A 23,129-nucleotide genomic window follows, 5' to 3' on the forward strand; every position below is an offset into this window, starting at 1 on the left:
AGCTAGTCTTTGAAAGGCATTTGTGCATTGAGTTTAAAGGAAATTAGAAAAACAATAGTTCTCCTTACATGCTGCTGGTTCACTATGTTAAACTGTCCACTCTTTTCTTTCTTTTCAGTACTTCAACTATTTGTACACATACAAGATGCCAGGAGACATCAAGAACTGGGTGGATGCTCACATGAACTGTGAAGATATTGCCATGAATTTCCTGGTGGCTAACATCACTGGCAAAGCCCCCATAAAGGTATGTTCATGGCTCTGTCTGGTCTGGGTGTTAAAAGTTTGCGTGGGGAGTCTGTAGCCTGACACAGCAGACCAGCATCTCTGGGTCTGATCAGCTCTCACCCTTCAACATCACAGCCTCTCCCCCTCCCCATCACCCCAACTCTGTCCAGGTGCAGGGGCCCTGAGCTAAAGCCCGACTTTAACCTCCCTTATCTGGGAGTCACTCACTGACACTCCCCCTCCCAGTGTGTTTTTCTAAGCTCACTAGGGCTTATGCACACTCTGCTGTCAAATCACAGGCTGCACACTTTCCTACACCTGCACCCCTGGTCCTACCTCCCATAACATCTCCAACAGGTTCCTTAACTTACCCTCTTTGACCAAGAATATATGTCTTCCCCTTCCTTCTATACACGTACATTCAAATGTTCACATGTTCATGACAAAAGTCAAGAGAAGGAAATGTCCTGCCGATAAGAATTAAAAAGTAATTCTTCACACTGTCTGCAACAAAAGTTCTCTTTGGATGTCAAAGACTTGCTTCATTTGACCAAACTGCTCCTGTTTAGGATGCTGAGCTTTAACAAACCCTGAAGTGAGCAAATATCACTGGTGTGACTGTAACTGTGCTTCTGTTTAGGTGACTCCAAGGAAGAAGTTCAAGTGCCCTGAATGTACTGCCATAGATGGACTGTCGCTGGATCAGACACACATGGTGGAGAGGTATTTGTTTTCCAAATGATCTACAAAGAGCAGCTGAAATTCCCTCAGATCATTTTAGTTTGGTGCAGTTTCAGAACATCAGTAGTCGAGTGTGTTTATTGCACTGTTTGTTTTCTAACAGTCTAAAAAAAACAAGAAAATAATTTTGTACAAAGACTAAAAATAAGTGAAAAAGTAGCCAATGTCCAAAAACAAACATTATAAAAACCTTCATGTAGCAATTGCATAAAATGTCAAAATAATGTAAGTGACCTTAATGTACCCAATCTCAGTATTGAGTATATTAAGGGTCAGATGCTATATGAATGGTTTTATCATGCTTGTTGATAAAATGTCTCCCGCTCTGTAGATCTGAGTGCATCAACAAGTTTGCCTCAGTTTTCGGGACGATGCCTCTGAAAGTGGTGGAACATCGCGCAGACCCGGTGCTCTATAAAGATGACTTCCCAGAGAAGCTGAAGAGCTTCCCCAACATCGGCAGCCTCTGACCAGCCAGCAGAGGATGTTTGGACCCCGTCGCAGCCTCAGCACTCAAACACGCATAACCAACACTGTTTTCTGACTGAAGCGGGATGTGCTCATGTCCCCTCTCAGTTCAAGTGATTTTTCTTTTTACCTTGAATTTAATGACATCAGGTTTATATTTTAAATCAGAGTTAAACCAAAATCTGAGGTGGCTGTGAAGTAGTCTGACGTTTGACGGACAAGGCCGACTGACTCCAGGTTTTTGGTCCCTCACTGTTACCGTTTTGGAGCTGATTGCTTTGGGCTCCAGCTACTCTCGATTCAGTGTATACAGTGTATATATTTGTATTTTGCAGCAGTGCTGTATAATTTATGATTCTCCAACACAAACTTTCTCGTCTATGTTTTTCCTTCTTTCCAAAAAGCTGACATGGGACATTGTTCTTAAAACTGTACAACACAGAAAGAGTAATAAATATTAAAGTTAACACGATAAATATCAAAACGATTCAAGGACACATCCGTGTAGACTTTATTCATGATGTACAGTGCTTTATGCAGTCAGAGCGGACCTTGGGGAAAAGCTGGCACCGTAAATCTAAGATTTAGAGTGATTTGGAAGCAGGCATGTCGAGCTACTGGAGCATTTCACTGCAACTGTAATTTTATACCGCCTGAGCGAGCCTTTCTTTGTATTTATGCGTAGAAATGTAAGAAAACTGTGATGCTTATTAAAGCATCTACTAAGTCAGTTCATGAATTGTCTATGAACACTACATTAGAATAGAAGATTGGTTGACAAATCCACATTTTTCAAAACAGACATAAACGGTTTGTTTGTTTGTTTTTCCTGTTTTTTTTAATCTAACCTATTGTGTATGTTTCACTTTTTGACCTTTCTTGTCACTAATTTCTCCAGTTACATCATTAACGCAGCAAATCTGAGAGCAGTGCGGTCTTTTAAGATGGTTTTGTTTGTTTGTTTTAAATTTCCCTTTCCCGTTTTCATATTTTTTCAGCTGGGGTTTATGCATTTAACTGTATATATGTGACTTTGTAATACAAGTAAAACCCTGCACAACCATGTACCACAGTTTTTTTTTATTTTCCTCGATGTTCAAGAGAGTTGGGAAAGAAGATGAGGAAAGACACTTTTTTCTTTAACGTCTGCCTCGCGCTGTAATCTGTGACTGTCCAGATCAGCCCCTCCGTGACACGGCCGATCCACTGTTCCCTCCAGGCTGTCACCTGTTGTTAATATAGCTGCCTAATCCACCCTGTTCAATGTCAGCGGTTCAAAAGGGTGCAGTTCGTATTTTTGTCAGCTTCAATTAGCGTGATAGTCTTGCGGGTTGCGCGATCTCATTTCAGCACTCGTGTCCCTTCAAAGGACCTGAAACGCACGGGGATTTCACAATGTGACTACAGGGATGACACAATATTTTGGCACGGTCGTGCGAAGTAATAAGACGGAGCAAATTTTATGGGTTTTCTCAACAGCCTCAGACACTTCTCTGGCCAACCAGCGCCTTTGGCTGACATCTTGAAAGACTTCTCTTGAGACTCGGAGTGACTTGAGTGATCTTCGAGTGCTAATAGGAGGATGGTTTTCTTCTGTACCGTGGCTGCAGTCGTTTGAGTTTTCTGGAAGTCTCGGTCTGCTGAGAAGCTGCAGGGAGCAGTTACTGTTTTGCTGCTTCCACCTTATTAAGGCTGTAACGCATTTCAGAACACAGCGACTCTAAATCAAAGTACAATAACTTATGGTATTTTAATCACACAAGCATGAGTAAATTCATACTCTCATTTCCAAAGACAGCTTAAAGCCACACAAACTTGGTAGGAGGGGGAAATTAAAGAATAACATGATGAGAAAACAATGTCCACAAACACAAGGAATACAAACAGATCATCACCAAGTTTAAGAAAGGTTTTACACTCAAATATTTATAAATTGTCCCACAAAATAAAACAGCATCAAATTAGTAAAATGTTTACGAGCCTTATGACACTTCAAGCTGCACGCACAACACTGTACATGCACACAACAGCACGCATTTATCATATATTTACTCCTATACTGATTACCTGACTTCAGTAGTATTAGAAAAATGAGAAAGGGGGACATTATCACTCAAGGCTGGAGTTGTGCAGCGTACAAGAGAGATTTTTTTTAATATAAAGCTGAATCTTGCATTAACAGGCTTTGTGTAAGTGTAGGAAATTACTTAAAGGGGTAAAAACAGTCCATCTTTGGTTTCCATATGTTAAAGACCTCACTGGAGATTCTCATTAATGCACAGAAAACGGTAAACCTGAGCGTCTCATTGCCAGTATGTCTGCGTCCAGCTAGACCAACTAGAAGACAGACAGTCCTGTCCATCCTGACACACAATACTGCAGTCCATAGCCTCCACATGGTTCAATGTTAATTAAAAAGCCTTCCTTGGTTGCCTGTGTGGCTGTGCCTCAGACCCTGCGATGAGGGGCTGCGGCTTGGGGCTGGTGGACATACTGGGAGTGAGCGAAGGGAGAGGCGCAGTGCAATGTGTGTGATTGGGGAGGGGGGAGTAGATCTTTGAAAGCAGAGCCATGACAGCTGAGGGGGAAGCATGTGTGAGGCATGTTTGTTTTGCATTTACCCCCTGAGCGCAGCTGTGTGCACTGTCCTTTTCCCAGAACACCGGAACACAGCAGACGCCCTCACAGCTCGCCCTCCGTCCAACCCCTAGGCTAGAGCACAGGGGGCCCCATGTTCAGATTTGCAAGGATACCCTCTCACTTCTGGGATATGTCCTCTGTGCATGCACATGCCTCGCATTTGGACAGAGGAGTGAAACTGGAGGTGATTTGGACAACTTGAGAGCAATCTGCTCTGCTGACAGGTTGTAGCCTGCACCTCACCTCTCTTACCTACCTACCCAGGAGGAGAGAGAATGTGGTTTAGTTTAGGGAATTAGCAATGGTTGCTCTGCCTCGAGGTGGTACCACAAGGTATCGGGTTTGCTTTCTGAGACCATGAAACCCTTTGTTATGCTTCAGGCCTAAATCAGGCTTTGCAAACAAAGGAAGCCATGTATTACCTCATCTTGCTGCACTTGAAAAGCTCATTGGCTATTTCTGTCACTGCAAGATGCTGTTACCAGGGAAAAATGGAAGTTTGCTTTTTAAATATGCTTAAAAATTTGAATGATATCCCTGGCAAGGTATGAGGTATCTGGCTGGGTCAACCTCTATCTTACACTTCTTTTCGTGGGGGCAAAGGACACAGACACAGGGAATAGTGCTTAAGTCCTGGTAGAAGTAAACTAGACGAAAGCAGAGGGAAGACATGGACCTGTCATGTTGGTATCTGATGGGGGGAAAAACAGATGAAGCTAGGATCAAAGTTTTGTAGCTTTAATCCTCGTCTCCATGCCACAACTTTGTGATGGACACAATTATCCTGCCTTGTTCTGCTGTAGAGAACTTTCAGCCAGTTTTAACCTCATTCCCATCAGTCACCTCGGTGTAGATGGCAGACTGATCATCGAAGCACCAGTGGATTTTCTGCCATTTAGTTTGTTTTATGCTACAGCGTCAAATAATTAAGGTGAACTGGATCCGAGAGAGAGACCCGCGCTTACTCAGTACTACAGAACCCAGCTGATGTACACACTTTAGTGGGGCATCGACCCAAACACATTTGGAGTTAAGCTGAGGACTCACACAGAATCAATTTGAGAGTTTTTGTTGTCCTAGGTCACGGCCCATTGCAACCGAGTGCAAAGGAGACCCTGATTTTACTTCAACTTTAACACATTGTGGTCCAAATACACTTAAATCTTCATGTATGCACGAGGAACAGAAGCAGATGTCTTTGCTGGCCACAGGGCCAAAACCTTAAACAGAACCACAGAGGTCACTATGCATTAATCAGGGTGATGGAGTACTTTGAAAGATTTGATGGTAAAAAAAAAAGAAAAAGAAGAGGAGTAACAATGACATGTATGCCAGCGCTGCACTGAAAGCCAAATGCAGGCTTGTTAAAGTCCAGAAAAGGCTGCTGAATACTGACATCCATTCAGTGCTTAAGAGCGTCAACACACGGTGTTATCCCCAGTAGCCCGCTCTGTTTCAAAAGAGGCTTCTGCTGGTTCCTGTGTTATTTCTGGCAGTCTGGCTGACTGGTAGGCACTTCTCTTTCTGAGACTAGAAATGCAAGGGGCACAGTCATGTCCACTTGGAGTCTTTCTCCTGAAAACAGAGCTGCATCTGTTTGGAGGCTGGCGCTCCCAGGCTCTTCAACCCTGAGAGCAGCAGGCCTGCTGTGCCCCTCTCGTACTCCCATACACCATTTCCTCCTCCTCTCTGGGCATCAGCAGGCTGGGTTTGTGCAGCAGGTGGATCTTTTACCCTTGGCCATACTCAAGAGAACCATTTTCATCTGTTTTACTTTGTAATGTTAGAGGGAAGAGCCCTGTCTATGTTTTCAGTCACTGGAAAACATACCCAGACTTGGTTACTGTGACGCTTGTATTGATGGTCATCTCAGCACCGGCATGACTTAAGTTAATGCTGACAAAGAGTAAAATGTATGGAAGTTTTTTTTAAAGGGTGTTTTTCAGAATGCTTTTTAAACTAGCTGTGAAATCAAAACTTAAAATTAAATGACGCAAAAAAGGGAAAAAAGGTGACATTTTAAATAACAAGATTAGAATAAAAACAGCACCAAAACAAAGATACCAAAAGCTCTGTACAAATAGAATTGTGTCTGTGTTAGCAAATAAGTGCATGGATTTTTTTTTCTTCTTTTTTTGGATTAATTGAACTTTTTCTAGCATCTTTTTTATATATATATATATTTGCCTATCTTCAGCACTACACTGCAACTCCTGTTATACAGCACACCTTCACCTTCTCACTGGGCTTCCACAGCACTCACTGCTGTGCCACCAAAAACATGGCACTGCCCATTTTGCCAAATCTTTATCTCTCTATTTTTCCCCACATAATTTGATTGCAGCATTTTTGAAGGTAGCCACTGTTGCCTTGATTTTAGTGCCACCTCTTACTCCGTTCTGGGATTGTTTAGACTTTTCAGGGGTCAGCAAGGTCCCCCGTCATCCAGCATGTGTCAACACATCATGTGGCCCAAGATATGGCTGCACTGTGCTCTTTGGCTTTCATGCGCAAAGCGGCGATGCTGGAGGACTTGCGGTCGGGGTCCATGTTGAGATCGTAAGTGTTGATGCCTCCAGCCATGCCGGGAGATCCTCCAAACAGGCTGCCCATGTGAGCCTGCCCCACGTGACCTCCGGGACTCGGTACTCCCAGAAAATCAGACACCCCGCTGGCAGAGTGGGGGTGAGGTGTCATGCATGGAGTCACCGTGTCGCAGGGCACAACGCAGCCCGGCACGGGAGACGCAGCGCTGCTGCCGCCGATCCAGGAAGGGTTCTGGATCTGGAATATTGTTGGAAAATCAACATGAGTGAGGCAGTCACACACCTCATTATTTTGAATGCACGCTCAAAGAAAGCAAAGACTACATTGGCTGTTTAACCCACGAACACTTGTGTACACAATAGATTAGTGCAGGTGTATTTTTCCTTTATCTGGCTCTCCTTATCTTCAAGTGCCAATTCCTGTAACCCAGCACAGTCCAATCTAAACCCTTACATGCTTAAGGAATTTTGTAATTAGGGTACATATATTAGTTATTTGCGTCCTTGTTGAGGGTTAATGTTGGTAAACTGTGAACCTCCTGAAAAAAATTAGACAAAAAACAGCATAGCATGTTAATCACTACCCTACAGAGGTACAAAATGCGTTACATACTTTGCCCTTTTTCTTCTTAAAAATAATCTTACTATGAAGGAAAAAGGCCAAGTTTCTCAAAAATGTTCAACAACTCCTTGAAAAAGAGATTCTTTTTTTAACTGTTGCCACCTGCAGCAACTTTCCTGACGCAACGGAAGGCAATTAAAAGTTGATTTTATTGCAAGCGAATCGTTCCCAGTCTGTAGCAGAAATTAGGATCATAGCAGTAAAGAGAAAAAAAAATCACCCCTGTCTATGTTTAGCTTTTGGTGGGGGGAGAGAGGTCTGAAAGAACACGTGTTAAAGAGCTCACACTGTACCTGAGCATAGTTTTCAGGACGAGTCAGGAGAGGCAGCTCGTAAGCTGTGGAGAAGTGCGTTCGGACCTGCTGCATCTGGCCAAAGCGTTCCCTCTTTCGCCATTTCGCTCTCCTGTTCTGGAACCACACCTGCAGAGAAAGGAAAAGGTCCAAATATCACAAAAACCACCAGCAACACTTGAGGTTTTCTTTACTTTCATCCAGGACAGAGTGTGCAGTCAGAGGAGCCTAAACTCTTAACAGCAGCTTTCCCCTCAAATCTAAAGGAAATACTTTTCTATAGATACAAATCTAAGTTTCCATTTCAAATGGGAAAACGACTCTTATGCAGGTAGACTGCCAATGGCTGAAAGCCTGAATATCACAAATATTATCTGAAGCATATCAAAAATTCAAACTTAGGTGTAAACTTGCAGCAGAAAGGAATTATTATTTTTAGTTTTAATTATAATAATAATGAACAAAATCCTATAGATGATAAAGACAACAATGACGATAAAACATGTAAACAATGTGCTGCTGCCTTCGCCTCACCTTAGTGCTTATATGCTGACCGCCAAAAACAGACATCTATAATTATCTTTGATGTCTGAACCTGATGGCGTTGTTTATCGAGAGCATTAGTTTGTTTAAATTATCATCACTGTCTCTGGCACGCTTTCGAGGTCACCTGATTTCCTTTGCAACTCTCAGCTACCAGCTTGGACTGATTATATTTTAAATTCGGCACCAAAAAGTTCCCTTCCGATGGGATTTCTCACATTTTGTGCCCAGATATTTCACTATAAATCTATGCAGGCAATAAAGGACATTGAAAGGTGAGATGGGATTATAAATTGAGGTTTGTTTGCATTTTGCTTTTTAATTTCCTGAAGCCAAAACTCCTGGCTTTCTGACGCTGTCCCCTACTAAATTAAAGAAGCATACAGACCAAAGGGCATAATCCTTCTTTCCCTTATGTTTTAATGCATCCTCTTCTACACTGTCCAACTCAGGATGCTCAACCCCAGGCAAGATCACGCTGGCTCTTTTGGACTAATATCGATAATTACACTCCAAAAATGTTTGTGTGCTACCTCTAAGGCCCAGTATAAGTGTCACCAGCAGCTCGAACCTGCTCAGTCTTTGCTTCGTGCCAAGTCTGTTGGCTATTATACAGCGAGAACATATTTTTGCGTTGCACACGCTGCTTTGTGACAGTAATTGGTAAAGACCTTGACAGCTTAAGTAGCTGGTGGACTTTCAATGAGGCTTTATTTATGTTACTGCCCCAGAGAGAAAGAGCAGAGAAATACCAAACTGGCCCCGGCAGGAGAGCTGTATGGGGCTGAAAACACTTTGAAGTGAGAGACCGGCTCAGAGGATTGATAACCCGCCTCTGCTGTCACTCATGTCAGCTTCCAAGCCAAAGTAAAAAGAAATCCAAGGCTGAGCCTGGCTTCGGTTTTCCAACACTCTTAAGCGCCAATAATATCGCTGAAGCGCCTGTGAGCGGTGTTGTTGTTCATTAAATGTGAGTTTGTTCTCGTTTCTCCTCCTCCCACCACATAATGTCTTATTTCCTGTGTCAATTAAAGGTAAGATGAGGACAAGCAGTGGACACAAAACCCAAAGAAATGTAGAACTGAACTGGGAATGTGATGCATGCTGGAAAAGACTGCTGCAGCCTTGTTTTGTCATGATCAAAAGCAACACAGGATTTGCTAACACCATTAATATTATTTATATTAAAGGTATTAATAACTAACATTATATTTTCAGCTGCTAGTTTAACATGCAGTTAAACACAGTGTTACCTTTAATCATTTGCCTGAAATGTAAAAAGTGTAAAACATAATGATAAAGGTGGGTCACAGCTATAGCAGTCACACCTGCCAACTAAAGTTGACCCTCACTGCCCTCGTTTAAAGTTTGGGTCTTTTTGTTTTTATTTTATTTTATTTTTTTACCAGGCAATGCTAAATCAAATTTCAAGCTATTATCTGAAAACTTGGACGTAATAACTTGAGATTATATTTGAGTAATTTTCTCAGAAGTTAGTAAGAAAATTCTGTAGCTTTTATGCAGTTTCATTGTAATGGTGAAGTTCTTTTATTTATTTTTTTTACTTCAATTTAGCACTGCCTTCCATGGAACATCTACACACTGTGCAGCAGCCTTGTGTTTAAATAGTTGCCTTGTGAAGTTATTCTCTAAGCTAAGTTGTACACAAGTACATCATTTGATGTCATTTTTGAGATCCTTAACTCACATTTCTTTTGAGCGGCAGAAACAAGCTTCCAAATGAAGGTGAAGCTTTATCCTGTTTAATTTCTATGTTGTAAACACTTTTGTGTTTCCTATTCTGTACCTCTCGCTAACTCAAAGGCTAACAGTCTTGGCAGGGATACTGTTGCAAGACCTGTTAAGTCTTAATGTTGTTGCGTCCTATTTTCATTTTCAAGTAAAGGTAAAGTAAACAATACTTGGAGGTTTTTAACCTGTTGCTAATTGCAAACACGTCGCATTAAGGAACGCAGCTCAACTCACAGTATTAGTGTAAACATGATTTCATTTTTTTTTAAATGGCTTCATAGAAAAAATACATTTTTATCAGTGTTGTGAGTTAGAGATGGTGACTCCACACTAGATGCCATCTTGATTCTCAGGACCAACAGAGCAGCGAACGATGCTATTGAAACCCTTGACCTTTGACCTTCCTATATTGTATATAAGGGCTGGGCTCACTCTCTTCCTTTGAAACCCCAAGACTGAAAAAGCAAACAACTCCGATCCCTGATGTTGTTTAACTGAAAGCCCCCTGTTTTCATGCAACGAACTTAAGTATGGACTCTCAGTGATTTTTGTCTTTTGTTTTTATAATTAAACAAAAGGTTTTTAAAAGCCGTCGTCGTTTTTCTTTTATCAGCTGATCAACTTTTTTTTCTTCCCATTTTGGTGTTTTTCATTCCAGATGTTAAAATGATGAGCTGTGAGGGCTTTTTTGTGCGTGTGTGTGGAGCACAGAGCCCCGTTCTCTGACTGACAAGGCATCTCGTGTCTTTTATCTTTTTTAACTTGAGCGTTTAAGAAGACCACTGGGACAGCCGAGGGCTGTAAAAAGCTGCATTCATCTGAAGCGGGCAGGTCCGTGATAGCGCGAGCTGCAGAACAGAGCCGAGCAGCATACCTTGAGCGACTCGGGGTTGAGTTATAACACTTTGGCTGCGTGGACTTCCTGCGTTTCGCTGTGGAAATTTGCTGGCCACCGCTCCATGTCGAAGATTGGTTTTAATCTAGCTCTTATCTCATCCCATGTATGACAGCCCCGCACATCAAAAACTATATCCATAAGATTGTCTCCGTACATTGTTGGAAGACATCACATGCCTTCAAATAGATATGAATTCACATATAAATCTCCAGCTCGCTAAAAGCCCACGGGAAAAGTTTCACACCTTACCCCCGGAGACAACAGCAGGGACACATTCTTGTCAGAAGAGGAACTTAATGAAAGAAAAACAGAGAAAATCCAGGGGCTTTTGTAGTCATACGCATACACCACACACAGACATGGCACAGAAACAGTGAAGGTTTCCTTCTCTGCCCATTAATGTTGGAATGTATCAAAGCAGTCATAACCGGGCCAGCGAGACACCTCAAGCCAGACAAACGCTGGCAAAGCTAAAATCAGAAATTCAGCAAATTAAACCGTTTAGGTACAAATGCGATGGGGGAAAAATAGAAACAGTGGCGTCAAAGGGGTCTCCTCATATGTTGATGAAAGTCTGCACTCCTAAAACTGCACATATGAGGCCCAGGCAGCTCAAACCTCAGCTACCCCCTGGGCCCCCCTGGCCTCTGTTAGCTCCCACTCCCCCACTCTCTCCCCTGACTCCCACATTACCAGATAAATCTCTCATGTTGTTCTGTGAGTGACGTTATCTGTGTCGAGCTGCAGATGCTCAAAGATCCATGAGGTTGTGATGCTTGGGGGAAAAAAAAAGAATTCAGCTGTGGAAGAGCTTAGTTTTTCTTTTTACACCTCTAATGGAGAAGTTAACGTCTCTAAAGACAAAACTGAACGACCACCCTAAATAAAGTTTTTTAATCAGCCTCAGTGTGTTATTATAAAGTGCAGTGTTTCCTTTTTTTCCAGCTCTATCTGCAGTTTGTTTAACCCATTTAGCTTCATGTGAAATTCCCCCTCAGCTGCTGCTGAGTGTGCTGCAGTACCTGCACGCGGGCTTCAGTCAGGTCCGTCCTGAGCGCGAGCTGCTCTCGAGCATAAACATCAGGATAATGTGTCTTCTGGAAAACCTTCTCTAGTTCTTCCAGTTGGTAGCTCGTGAAGGTCGTGCGGTTGCGCCTCTTTTTGCCTTTGTTGCTTTCGCCACCATCAGCCTTTTCCAGAGGGCTCGCTAAGTCAGTGCCTGGCGTCCTATCAGGGGCCGCCTTGACGCCCTGATCCTTCACAGCTAGGTATCTGGTGTCCATTCCAGGTGGGTCGGAGTCTGGGGCCAAGTCAGAATCTGCCAGACCAGAACTGTCTTTACCTAGTGAGTCAGGAAAAGGTTAAAAACTGTTAGGAGAGGTTTGTGTTTCTATAATTGTATCAGGACTGATATTTGTCAATGTCTGAAGTTCTGATTTTTTTTTTTTAAACCCCAAATGCATGTAAAGAAAAGTCATAACATGACACTGCCCAGAAAGGATGTAACTTGACGATTAGACACACAATGTTTTATTGGAGAGGATATATTAGTTTAATAAAATAAATGTGTTTTTAACGGTGTTTGTCCAAATGCTATTATTCAGAATTTAAGGAAGCAATTCACACTTCACTGATTCAAATCACATGTGGATGAGTTTGAACAAGATGAAAGTTTTTATTGCCCCAGCCTTTCTTCTGTTCCTCTTTTTGGCACAAAGATTTGAAATGGTTTCTACGCAATATTTTGCAACAGTTTTGCTCTTGAAAAATGGAGTTTTAAGACCGTGTATTTCACACGCTCACGGCTACTGAAAGATAAATGCTATTATTTATCAGCGTGGCCTTATTTGGCTTTCTCAAATCACCCTGTTCCCCTTAGAGCCATGCTGATATTAAGTGTTTTCTGATCTGAGACACTCTCAAAAAGTCAGATAGATATAATCTATTACAGCACTGGACACTTGAGACAAAACTTTTTCATTTTGTCAGCACCCTTTAAAAGTAAATAAATGAAAGAAATGACTGATCCTCTATCCTACTAAACGTCCCAGTCACATGGCTCCTGGCAGCGTGTTCATAAATGATGATTTATGCCTTCGATCGCTGTGATATTTCATGGGGTTTGATTGGGTGGAACAAAGGGATTTCTCGCTCTTTGTGAGGAAATTCTGCGACTTGTGAAATCCGCTGGTGTGCAGAGCCGAGAGTGCGCGTCAGTGTGTTTGTCTGTCTGGGTGTGTAATGGATGGTCTTGATCACTGGCTGCTTACAGGCTCCAGTTATAGTTTGTAGATCATTCTGCGATGTGTTTGGGGGGGTGAGAGTAGAAACTCAGGCTATAATTTAAGCCTGACAGAAAATTGGATTTTTTTTTACAACTTTTTTTTTTTACCTTCCTAAACCACCTCCAATCCAACACACACCCACACACAGACACACACAGAATACTTTATCCTCATATTAGTCGTATGCGTAACTGAAGTCTGTCATGTGGCTGCAAAGTCACCTGGCAGCAAAACTGTCAAAATGAAATAGCTGCAGAGTGGCTTCTAGCCATGCAAACAAGATAGAGATCTCTGTGCTTTCTTTCTGTCTCAGTTACAAACACGCTCCCTCTTTCTTCATGGCGCAGCTGATCATAAATTTCAACAGCCATGTCTCTGAGTTGGCAGGACTTTTGGGGCCCCGTTGATCTAATCAATTGTAAACACATCTCCTGGTTAATAACTATTCCCGTCATTGGGGGGGGGGGGGGGGGGGGGGGGGGGGGGACACACACGCATTCGGATTGATCACCATGATTTAGAGCACCGTCCTGCTTGTCGATTTTTTCTGAGGCAAAGTTATTTTCAGGAACGAGGACGTCTCCGCTCATCTGCTCATCCGACAATTTGTCAGGTTAGGAGTGGGAGGTGTGTGTGTTTGTGTGAGCTCCTGCTCAGCGCTCGGTCAGCAAAGAAGGCATCACACATGCACACACACACCCAGTGACCCCATCTCAGAGCCGTTTTGGGTAATGCACTACAAGGTGAGCTGAAGGGACCCTGATTCCCTCCCCTCTCTCTTTCTCTACTCAATTCTGTCTTCTAACACATTTTTACGAGATAAATTTGCGAGCATCTGTTTATTACTTTTGCTGCAGTTGTTTTCTTGACTGTCGAGTACAATGCTGGACTGTCAGTAGCTAATAGAGACCAAATTCATAGTTTACAATCCTTATCTTGTTTGCAGGGATATGAATAATAAAAACAAGCATATTTTTCCAATTAATACCAAGCAAAGCATTTGGCTTGGTACTAAAAAAAAATACTGAGGCCTGTTCTGGACAGCAGAAGCTGTGTGGCTCTTATTTTATTTTATTCAGCCTTGCAAAGAAGAAGAAATTGGAAGAAAGTAAAAACCTGCCTTGCTGCACGGTTTGCAGCGTGCATCCGACCAGATGCGTTTTAGCTCTACGATGTTCAGAGAACAGAGAAGTCTGGCCTCCCCTGATGGGCTCAGGAGCTGTGTTTTGGTGCCGACCGCTTGCTGGGGGTCCAGTGCTTCCAACATTGCCTCACTGTCCATGACTAACATACCCTGTTGAGCTTGAAGGGAGAAAATGTGTTTTCTCCTAGCATAAATACTATGCAGTTATTTAATCATATTTCCCTGGCCTGCACCCGCAGTCCCTGCAAAGCAAGAGCTGTCAGGCTGTTTGAAATCATGAGGCCTCTCACTGATCAAAGGCAGTTGTTTATATCGCGTCACTGAAGTTTTTTTGGCAGGGCGGGATATTGTGACAATCTCCTGCTTGTTATCCATGCAATCTTCTGTAGCACTCCGGCACTGCCCAAGGTGAAGAGCAGTGGGCCCTCCTGCAGGGAATGCCATATGCAGAGAGAGCACAAGAAAGACTGGCTGCAAAGAGTGCTGTCAGGAACAAATCTCCTCTCGAGAGGCAGGAAAGGAGCGACTGTGAAAAACATGTGCTCCATCAAAACCTCTATCAAGTGCTCATGACTTCAGCTGTTCTCTCACAGTTTTAGCTTACACCTGCACTTCTGCGTGCAGCGTCTCAACAGTCCAGCAAATGCACGCACCAGAATTATTCTCTTTTAGATGAAACTGCCATGAAGATGTTTTTAGCCACGACCACAGAATATTCTATTTTCAATGCAGTGACTCTACCAGCCAGCATCTGTTCAAATTACTGTGCAGCTCTGTGCCGCGCCAACAGGGAACGGTCTGCAGACATAAAATAAAACTCAGAAAATTCTTCCGAACGAGATGAGGAGGGATTTAGAAAATCACAGTTACACACTTGAATAAAAGTTCTGCTGCGTCTCACACACTTGCAATTTTGCAAGGCCGTCGGGGCACAACAGACGCTCTTATGGGCTAGACGGGGACGTGGCGTGGGCTGCTAAATTCGAAGCTGAAAACGAGGGGCAGCATCAAAGTGTAAATTTAACAGGGCTGTAAAGTGACAGGGCACTTTTCCTGGCCTCTTTATTGACTGGGATGACTGGGGTCAGCGTGGTGTGTTAAGAGGAAACACAATAAATCATACACCCCACGAAGGCTGAGAGAGATTAACAACGTGTCATTCAAAGTGAAAAGGAAATATCTCAAAAAGTAGAGAAAGAAGAAAAAACACTAGCAGAGTATATTTGGATTACATTTGTGAAAGAGAAATTAAATTGGGGTCATCAGAAGAGCCTAGCCGTGCACGCCGGGCAGTCAAACTAAAGCTTTAAAGATCGATGTAAAATATGATGCTGTTTTCAGATGCTCTTTGTTTTACTCATCATCCGGTTTAACTCCATAACAGATCACAAATGCAGACCTAAGCAGACTGCTGCTACTTCTGTGCTTCTAGATAGAGGTAAATGAAAGATTTGCAATATAATGTGTAAAATAAAGTGTTTTATCATTATTTTATTACACAGACCCGAGACTTATTGTTTGTAATGAATTATTGTTTCATAGTTGTACTTTTAGTTAAAGCTAAAATATTTTTAATTGTTGCACAACAGTGAGATGATGTGTCGTATAATCACATAGACTCAAATGAAACCTTTAAACAGATACAGAATGAGTACTTATTTACATATTCAGCAGTCTGAAAGCACATCAGCACTAAATTTAAGTTTCATGCAGCGTGCCAAGTAAATCACTGATATCCTTTCTTAGCTCTGGGTTTGGTCTCAACCAACACATTTACTCTCCTCATTATATTCCTGCACTTTGTTTTAAATATGTGGATCAGACAATTTACCAGCTGTATGTTATAAGAGATCCTCTCAGTGTTGTTGTGTTGTTGTTTTTTTTACATCATTAAAAAAAAAAAAAAAAGTCCAAAAACATCTTCAACCTCTGCTGAAGATGAAGCGATCATGGCCTTGTCTCTTTTGGAAGGATATTGCTGCACTTTGGTTTCTTTGCTGTAATAACAGGTGCTTACATACATACAAGCATACAAAATGTACTTTTACACCACTGCTGTACACTGGGAAAACCTGATACTAAAAAAAAGAAGCATGAACACATTTCTGTTTGTTCAGTGTTTGTAACCATGCAACAGGTAGCCATTAACCTCTCTGCACCAGCTGAATGCCGAATGATCAGAGCAATAAGCCATCTCAGCAGGCTGTGAAAAATTCAGACTGTGAAAAAAAAATCCCATAAAGACAAAGGTTGATAAATCACCTCTCACGCAATCTTTGTCTTTCTCGCTCTCACCACCCCTCTGCATCGCTCTCCCTGTCTCTCACCCACCGGCTCTCTTCCAAATGTTTCTCCCAGACTTTGGAACAAAACTGAATTTCCTCCATCTTATGTTTTTGTTGTGTGATCGAAACAGAACATTCCTTCCGAGTGCGAAGAGCTTGCTGGTCTACATTTTTCTGTTTTGTTTTTTTCGTGGGAATGCACAGACATAAAATGAAAAAAAAAAAAAACCTTGTTGAAAACATGCGTGATGGCTTTTTTTCCACTCAAGGTTTCAATAACTGCAAGTGAATTTGAGAACACAACGTGCAACCAGTTTCCACCAGCTAAACATTCAAAATGCTTCGGTCCTAACAAAGTGCTCTGCAGCAGCTCTGTTTGGAAATTAAAAACTCCCAAACGGCCTCGCCTCTTTGATTAGGAAATATTAATTACCCAGCAGCAGGAATACTACAAATACCACAACTGATCAGACCGACAAAAGACGCTGACACTGACAGAAAAACTGGGGAATCCTACTAAATCAATCGCAAATCATAAGCCAAATTTTAACATTAAAAAACCCCACAGAGTTTCAATAATATGGTTTGTAGAATAAATAATAAATAAACTGAAGAAAAAAATCTATTTTTGTGTATTTTAGTTGAACTTTATGTTTACATCATCATCAGAGTTTCAGAAAGTGCCCGGCCTTCAAAAAGCAGAAATAACAACAGAAGAACATCTTGAAAAGAAAAAAAACCCAACAAGTTACTGATTTGGAAATTTGACCCGTTTGCCATAATTCACCTCGCTAAACAATAAGTGTACAAAAAATTTCAGAACCAATCTGGAGTCTTCTAGTTCTGCGTAAGCGGTCAGTTTACATGAAGCAGTGACAAAGAGACCAAAGGAAGTCCTGGTCCTCATGAGCCTTTTTCTTTTGCCCTGCTGCTCTCACTCGGCCATGCAAACCGAGCCTAATGTAAATTACCCTGCCAAACTTTAAGCTAAATGGTAAAATGATCCTGAGTCCTTGTCACCTCCACTCATGTCACCGAGTTGCTGAAGTGTGCCTCAGTTGTCTGGGCTGCGTGGCTGGTTCCCATTATGCCCTGCTCGAACCAATCAGCACAGATTGCCATTACGAGTGGGTGAAATTGTTGCAGTGGGGCTAAAAATGGTTAAGGAATATAAAAAATGTAAAAAGGCTGAAGAGTACAGGGGCAAAACCTCACGAGGCAATGAAAGCATTATGTAAATGATGGTCCTACTGAAGATAATTTCCTCAACTGCCTGTGTAAGTTATGAAATATTAATACCTGCAGGGCAGCAGAGCAGTATTTAATTCTTGCTGTGCAAAGAAATCAGTTTAACAAACAGCAATTTTTTATAGCTTTCAACTGCACCAGTGACATGTCTTTAGTGAATAATGTTACTGCCTAGTACACCTAAAGAAAAAAAAGTATAAAAAAGTATAGTAGGATTGCAGGCCTCTAAGAAGGCCTGCAAACCTCCATGCAACAGCACAGATGAGTGACAAATTACAGGAAAAAACTCCACTCCTGTACCCCTACAAGGAAGATATGTGGTGGGAGTTCTTAATGACCACCTTTACTCTCTAATGGAAGATAACCCTCACCCCACTCCAACTCATAAGGCACAAGGAGGTCACTGAGTGGTGATAAGGATGAAGCTCATCATATGGATGGCCTGAAGCCTATGATGGCAGATTCTGGATTGGCACTCTCCACCATCAGAACTCAAAATGAGGTAAACATCTTCTTTCATCTCTCCAGTGCGACATTTCAGATATTTCAGATTACTAATAACTTTTTTCTTTTCCTTTAAATTGTCAACCATCTGCACTTTGTCATGCTGGGGTAGTTAACCATGCACCGTGTAAAGCTCGAGTCCAATTCTAAATGTTGCAAAGAGCTCTGTTTTGACACCAGAGCGTTCAATGGATTTTCTCTGTTGTGCGCTTGCAGGGGAGCTCCCGCTCCTCTCCAAACACATGAGGGCAGGAACGCCGAGCTAAAGGTCAGCACCCTGAGACACCGAGAGAAGACATGGACACATCAAAAGAGGAAGAGGATCACAAAGACATGTAGGTGGTTGTTTTAAGACTATGAAGTGACCTACTGGGTCCCTAGATTTCTATTTTTTCACCGTTTTTGAAAGTTTTTCATACAGTAGAGTTTGTGAATCGCATGCATCTTTTTCTGGTTTTGGTGGTGACAAGATTTCTTTATAAAAAGAAAACGTGCATTATCTGTGATGGAAAATAATTACCAATTTTCAAGGTCCCTTATTTTTAGTATTTCAAGTTTCTGCAGCTTGTTTAACCTGTTGGAAAACCATACACCACTGAAATTGCAAATATTATAATATTCTGTCTGTAAAATCGTATACATTATGCTGTGAAACTAATGACCTACAAAAATCCAGTAGTCCAGAAACACTCATTAATCTCCATATGGAATATTTTCTCCAGTATATTAAATTTTGAGGGATTTAAAAAAATCCCTTAATTAATTCTTTATTTTTTTAAGGAATGTGAACCCATAACTTTGGCTCTTTTTTTTTTTATAGATATTTTAATACAATTAAATCTGACATGTAGCCTGACTGTTGCTTTAAATCAGCCTTCAAACAGTGTTTTTAACCACACACTGCTCTTTCAGCGCGCTCTCTCATATTCTTCTCCCAGTCTATCAGTCGGTCTCAGGCTGTCAGCCCTCAGCCTGAGCTGAAAGCTCTCTTCGGGCTCCAAGAGCTGCCTTGTTGATTTGCTGTAACAATATGATTGGCAGTGTGCTGAGTATAAACAACATAGCCGTGTTTGCAGTTCCTCTAATGTAAGTAAATGTTTATTAGACGGTTACGCAGCTCTGTGTCTCAATTATGGCTTGCAGCCTGCGCTTCAGACAGCTCGGAGACCAGTTATCACATCACCTTTGACTGAAGGGATCAAGCCGCAAATTATAACAACACAGCAAATCTCTGACAATTTGAGTGAGTGTGTAAAATACAGGTTTGATAAAAGAAATGAGCCAGGAAGTAAAACAGTCCAGCATTTTCCAATAAAAACATCAGGGATCGTTTATAAATTCTTCCCTTGGCTCGCGAGTTCAGCATTTTTTACTGCTGTGTTCAATTTATGTCGAGTCAGTGAGCGCTGCAGAAATCAGTGAAAAACCTGCAGCCACTGATAAGCACAGGGAGCCCCCTCCCACCACCCACACCACCACCCAGACTCACACAGTTTTCCTCCAGTATTTTAGGAATTATGCGTTTAAACTGGGAATTAGATTTTATTTCTACAACTGTAACGCCGATTTAAAAAACAACACAGGCGATCTGCAAATATCAAGCAGGATGTCACGTGTTTCCAAACTGGAGATTTAAAGAAGGATTGGCTCTCTGAGGGTCAAGCCTGAGCAGAGAAATAAAAGCAAACAGAGAAGGTTGACATCTGAGTCGTATTAATGCCCGAGCACTGATAGCGTGGATATGGGTTTTGTTTTCTTGCTTTCTTCACTGTGCATTTGGACACTATTGAGTCGCAGAAGAAAGCAAAATCCACGAGAACCTGAAAACCTGACAGAGGTTTTTCACTTCCAGTTTTTAAAGCTGGCGGTAAAATGATAAAGCACCAAAGAAAAGTGAAACTGAAAAGCTGGAATAAAATTTTTATGTCATTTGAAAAAAAAATGCTTTAAGGGTATCTGCAGCAAATATGATATCAAGATTCCTCTTTAAGCCTTTAATTTAAAAACAAAACAAAACACAATAATCGGGTTTTTTGTATTTATATAAATAAGTTTATCATAAAAATGATTTTGGTTCTCTAGTGGTTCATAGCTCTTACTGAAGAAAAAAAGTGTAGTTTAAGTATCGGTCTAATGACTGCGGCTCACAACATTACATAAAAATTTTATTTCGATTTTTATTCTCGATCCATCAGATCTACGCCAAAGTTAACGAGTAATAAAAAGCTTAAGAGCCATTTTAAAGGAGCAGAATGCCTTTTTGAAAAGACTGTTCTATGTTGTTGACATTATGAAGCTATAAAGAGGCCGACATCCGGAAACTGTCAAAACATCCCTAAACCCCATCGAATTAAAAAAAAAAAAAAAGATAAACAGACTGTGTTTGTGGACGATCGTGGAGGGATGACTTCATGCGTAAAGGCGACACAACAGAGGCCTCCCATCAAACAATTATTGTTGTTTGAATCTATTTTATTGATAGTTTTATTAATTTTCTGCAACGTTAGCTCGCTTTTTTGTTTTTTTTAATTCTATTATTTTTCTTACAGTATTTTATTTATTACGTTTAAGCACAGAAGTCCACTGAGCTATAGATATAGAAAGCGCGAGAACGAAACTGAGTCCAGATAATATATATTTCATTCAGAGAGATAGAGATATATTTAATTTCACACACACACACACACACACACACACACACACATATATGCGATGATGGGCCGTTTTCTTATTGTTAACCAAGAAATGACGTACCTGTTTTTGAACAGCAGATAATACCAACGGAAGTTCACTATATCGTCTTTCGTTTAGTTCGCTGTAGGTTAAAGGCGTTTTATGCGCTGAGAAAATGCTGTTTAAAAGTGGCCGCCGGCCTAACTAGGGTCAAAGTTTTATTCACACCCTCATCATTTACCAATTACAGCAGCGCCCCTTCGCAATTAAACTAATTGGATCCAATCAGGCGGTGCAATGAAATGAAAATATCATCAGTTTGGGGCTCACTATTTGTGCCATCTGAAAACCTGTTAATTCAATTGTCCGACTCAACTCCAATATTAAGGATTGTAGTGCAGATTATCGCATTAAATTCGCCCTAATTTAATTTTGATGGCCAAAGAGACAATTTGATAGTCGGGAAGATTATTGCTCTCCTTAACCACGTTACGCACAGAACCACTGCCTCTTTGGGAGCCTGCATATGCTGCAGTTGACACTTTTAATGCTTCAGAGTTTCACCTCTCTGCGGATGACAGAAAGTTCCAAAAAAAAAAGGTTTGGATAAATGGTTTGATTAATCAGAACACTCATCCATTCACGCCGATCTGCGCTCTGCTTGCTCACTTGTGCATCCGTGCCATTGGTGATCAAATCTCCTAAACCCTTAATAGCTACCCGCGGAGTTTGTGGGTCGAAGCGGAGCAGTGAGTGACAGGTTCAAAGCAAGTGTGCCTAATCGAGAAATCAGACGTAAAACTAACGCCGCGCTGACTCCCTCCGGAGAAAACACCCTGATGCTGAGCGATCACGGTAGCTTTCATTTGCACAGCGTGCCCTTTGATACACAGGCCCTTTCGATTTCTTCCCTTTAAACTGAAAACACAAGATTAAACTCTTATCTGTTTTTTTTTCTCATCTTAATTATTTCCCCACTCACCGTAGCAAGAGATGAGCGCTCCGTTGTGTCCCCTCTCCTGGTGCAGTTTGTCCTCCTCGGGGGGTGTTTTGCAAGAAGACCTCTGCATGAAGAGGTGGTATTTGCTGAAAGTGCCTTGCCCAGCTGCGGCGGCATCCAATGACTGGCACTCCTGTTGGAAGGGGCTCCTGGACTTTTCTCCGTAACCCTGACCTTTGTTGGGCAGGAAGGCAGCGGGGCTGTATTTGGTATCAGTAGCTGGGAATGTCCTAAAGTGGTCCGTCTGGTGATCCCTACCTTGCGCAGCAGAGGAGCTATAATATGAATCCATGGATGTCATATCGCTGTATGAAACGCAGGTCTCAGTGTTCATGCCTAAAAAAAAGAGTGAAAGGGAGAACAAGACTAAACTTTTCTCTCTCTCTCTCTCTCTCTCTCTCTGTCTCTCTCTCTCTCCCCCCTCTCTCTCTTACTATCTCTCCCTCTATTGGAAAGGGAAGCGCAGAAACCCCTTCCTCTCCTTCTACCTCATTCAGATGAAAATAGACACTCACATATACATCCACACGCACGCACGCATACATACATGCACGCGGAGACTGCAGCGCACACCAGACCGCAGCTGGGTTTGGTTATAAAACGATTCAGATCTTTTCCAGGAAGCACTGTCGTTGACCAAACACTCCACAACTCCCCTCAGGTTTGAGGAGAGTTACACAAACCCGTCTTCCCTTAGAGGATGGGACACAGATCTCCTGCCTTCGAGACCTCTCCCAAGTGATTATGTTGATGACATGAACAAGTTAGTGCGCTCATTTGGGTTTTTTCTTTAAAAAAAAAGGAAAAAGAGTTTGCAAGAAGAGGGGCGTGGGGCTTAACACGTGACAATAAAGCAATTTGGATATGAATATATAGCCTGCGAGTGATGGCACCGGGCGGAGAAGGGACAATTTTATCCTTCATTCGCAATGGTTCATCAAGGGCAAATTATCCATATTCAGCCGACAGATCCAAGTATGTGGCTTCGGAATAACACGAGTATTGCTTTAAAAGATCTTTTTGTTTTCATCTCTGAAATATCAACTGAAACGGGTTTCGGAGTCACTTGCATCCTATTAATTTCCGCGAAAAAAAACAGTTTGATTTGTGGCGATAACTATTTCAGCTTTATTAGACTTTTACATTTCAGTTAAATATGATTATTATTATTACAGTCTTACTAAATAATACACCAGCATCCAGGTAGATTATGTGCACAAACCACTGAAAGATTTGAGTTATTACTGATACTAATTTAT

The 23,129-nt window shown here is 41.8% G+C and overlaps 2 protein-coding genes across 2 annotated transcripts in view; one reads left to right on the forward strand and one right to left on the reverse strand.

The window, feature by feature from the left end:
- The window catches only part of ext2 (exostosin glycosyltransferase 2), an 18,731-nt gene extending 16,227 nt beyond the window's left edge, over window positions 1–2,504 (forward strand). Inside the window, exons 13-15 of the mRNA XM_085153736.1 lie at window positions 119–247; window positions 869–951; window positions 1,301–2,504. Of these exons, the coding sequence (XP_085009862.1) occupies window positions 119–247; window positions 869–951; window positions 1,301–1,439 (351 nt within the window). The 3' untranslated portion in view covers window positions 1,440–2,504. The remainder of the gene's footprint in view (window positions 1–118; window positions 248–868; window positions 952–1,300) is intronic.
- alx4a (ALX homeobox 4a) lies at window positions 2,253–22,636 on the reverse strand. Its single transcript, XM_085153739.1, has 4 exons — window positions 21,853–22,636; window positions 11,754–12,073; window positions 7,539–7,667; window positions 2,253–6,861 (listed from the first exon to the last, which is right to left on the reverse strand). The coding sequence occupies exons 1-4, from the start codon at window positions 22,202–22,204 to the stop codon at window positions 6,541–6,543; spliced, it is 1,122 nt and encodes a 373-aa protein (XP_085009865.1). The 5' UTR covers window positions 22,205–22,636; the 3' UTR covers window positions 2,253–6,540.
- Window positions 22,637–23,129: the final 493 nt, after the last annotated feature.

The sequence above is a fragment of the Neolamprologus multifasciatus genome, chromosome 1 (genome assembly GCF_963576455.1).
Source record: "Neolamprologus multifasciatus chromosome 1, fNeoMul1.2, whole genome shotgun sequence".
NCBI lineage: Eukaryota > Metazoa > Chordata > Actinopteri > Cichliformes > Cichlidae > Neolamprologus > Neolamprologus multifasciatus.